This window comes from Penaeus vannamei, chromosome 21 (assembly GCF_042767895.1).
Source record: "Penaeus vannamei isolate JL-2024 chromosome 21, ASM4276789v1, whole genome shotgun sequence".
NCBI lineage: Eukaryota > Metazoa > Arthropoda > Malacostraca > Decapoda > Penaeidae > Penaeus > Penaeus vannamei.
Genome location: NC_091569.1, coordinates 31,760,283 through 31,762,782, shown reverse-complemented (window position 1 = coordinate 31,762,782; position 2,500 = coordinate 31,760,283). Strand labels below are relative to the sequence as shown.

General features: G+C 61.8%; 1 protein-coding gene across 1 annotated transcript in view; it reads left to right on the top strand.

The window, feature by feature from the left end:
- Positions 1-897, top strand: part of LOC138865571 (ciliary rootlet coiled-coil protein 2-like) — a 945-nt gene extending 48 nt beyond the window's left edge. Inside the window, exons 1-2 of the mRNA XM_070136264.1 lie at positions 1-467; positions 528-897. The exon at positions 1-467 is cut by the window's left edge and continues 48 nt beyond it. Coding sequence (XP_069992365.1) covers positions 1-467; positions 528-897 — 837 coding nt within the window. The remainder of the gene's footprint in view (positions 468-527) is intronic.
- Positions 898-2,500: the final 1,603 nt, after the last annotated feature.

Below are 2,500 nucleotides of genomic sequence, written 5' to 3'. Positions count from 1 at the left end.
CGCGCGACAGACAGACGCGGCCTCGAGAGCCTCACCGAGAGACAAACACTCTCAAGGATCACTCGACCTTCGAGGAGCAGCGAAGACACAGCGATGATGTCCCTCGAGCGCCTGACGCGGAAGATGGCGGCGATCGCCCTGGGGCCTCGCGACGCCCAGGAGCGCAGCGCCAAGCGCAAGGCGACGTGGGCAGACGAGCGCCAGCAGCAGCAAGCCGCCAAGAAGCGGAGGGAGCAGGAGCAGGCGCCCATCACCCTCCCCGGCGTGGACTGCTTGGAGGCCCAGACGGAGACGACGCCCGCCTCGACCACGTCCTCCCTCGACGCGCTGATGCTCGAGCTGGACATGCTCGCCCTCGAGCGGTGCGAGCTGGAGGCCGTGGAGCCGCCCGCGGGGGCCTTCACCTACTCCGACCTGAAGCAGCGCAGGGCAGAGCGCAAGGCGCAGCGGGCAGCAGAGCGCCAGCAGTAGCAGGCCAAGCAGGAGGAGCAGGAGGAAGAGCCCGTGACCCCTGCTGACGTGGCGAGGGTGCTGGGCACGAGGGGCGAGCCCCGGGCCCTGGACCTCCCGTTGGAGGGGACCAAGAAGAGGAAGAGGAGCCAGCGTCAGCGCCGGGCTCTGCGCCGCCAGACGGAGTCGCATTGCCTGGACCAGCTGGTGGGGCAGCTAGAGGCGCTGGACCTCGAGCACGACGCCGAGGAAGCCCGGCTGGCCAGGAGGAGGAGGAAGAACTGGCGGCGGCGCCAGGCCCTCCGGAGGCAGGCGGAGCCCCAGGCCATGGACACGCTGACGTGGCAGTTGGAGGCGCTTGGTCTGGAGCAGGCGAAGGGGGGCTCCGTCCCCCTCAAGCAGCGCAGGGCGGAGCTGAAGGCGCTTCGGGCGGCAGAGCGCCAGTAGGAGAAGAGGAGGAGGAGGCAGCGGCGGCGGAGGGCCGTGCGCAGGAACTGATGAGTTCGTTCCCTCCGAAGGCAAGGGACGCGGCGCCCCCTCTGCGCTGCGGGACAAAGTACAACAAAAAGGAAAAATAAAAAACAAAATTATAAATACGAACATAGAAATTCACACATCATTCATATTCACACGAGAGCAAATGTTTGCCAAATGTATACGCATACAAAATCTGCCATCACTTAAAAAACAAAATGGAAAAGTACAGAACAATATATATATATATATATATATATATATATATATATATATATATATATATATATATATATATATATATATATATATATATATATATATATATATATATATATATATATATATATATATATATATACAAAAAGACACGCAAACAATACACGAAAACACAGTCACACACACATAGTCATACACACTTAGTCACACACACACAGTCACAGTCTCACACACACATACACACTCAACCACACACACACACACTCAACCACACACACACACTCTCAACCACACACACACACACACTCAACCACACACACACACACACTCAACCACAGACACACACACTCAACCACAGACACACACACTCAACCACACACAACCACACACACACAGCCCGGAGCGCACGCGCATGCCCTCCGCTGAACCTCCCTCCAGGAGCCAAGGGACCCAACACCGTCGCGCGACAGACAGACGCGGCCTCGAGAGCCTCACCGAGAGACAAACACTCTCAAGGATCACTCGACCTTCGAGGAGCAGCGAAGACACAGCGATGATGTCCCTCGAGCGCCTGACGCGGAAGATGGCGGCGATCGCCCTGGGGCCTCGCGACGCCCAGGAGCGCAGCGCCAAGCGCAAGGCGACGTGGGCAGACGAGCGCCAGCAGCAGCAAGCCGCCAAGAAGCGGAGGGAGCAGGAGCAGGCGCCCATCACCCTCCCCGGCGTGGACTGCTTGGAGGCCCAGACGGAGACGACGCCCGCCTCGACCACGTCCTCCCTCGACGCGCTGATGCTCGAGCTGGACATGCTCGCCCTCGAGCGGTGCGAGCTGGAGGCCGTGGAGCCGCCCGCGGGGGCCTTCACCTACTCCGACCTGAAGCAGCGCAGGGCAGAGCGCAAGGCGCAGCGGGCAGCAGAGCGCCAGCAGTAGCAGGCCAAGCAGGAGGAGCAGGAGGAAGAGCCCGTGACCCCTGCTGACGTGGCGAGGGTGCTGGGCACGAGGGGCGAGCCCCGGGCCCTGGACCTCCCGTTGGAGGGGACCAAGAAGAGGAAGAGGAGCCAGCGTCAGCGCCGGGCTCTGCGCCGCCAGACGGAGTCGCATTGCCTGGACCAGCTGGTGGGGCAGCTAGAGGCGCTGGACCTCGAGCACGACGCCGAGGAAGCCCGGCTGGCCAGGAGGAGGAGGAAGAACTGGCGGCGGCGCCAGGCCCTCCGGAGGCAGGCGGAGCCCCAGGCCATGGACACGCTGACGTGGCAGTTGGAGGCGCTTGGTCTGGAGCAGGCGAAGGGGGGCTCCGTCCCCCTCAAGCAGCGCAGGGCGGAGCTGAAGGCGCTTCGGGCGGCAGAGCGCCAGTAG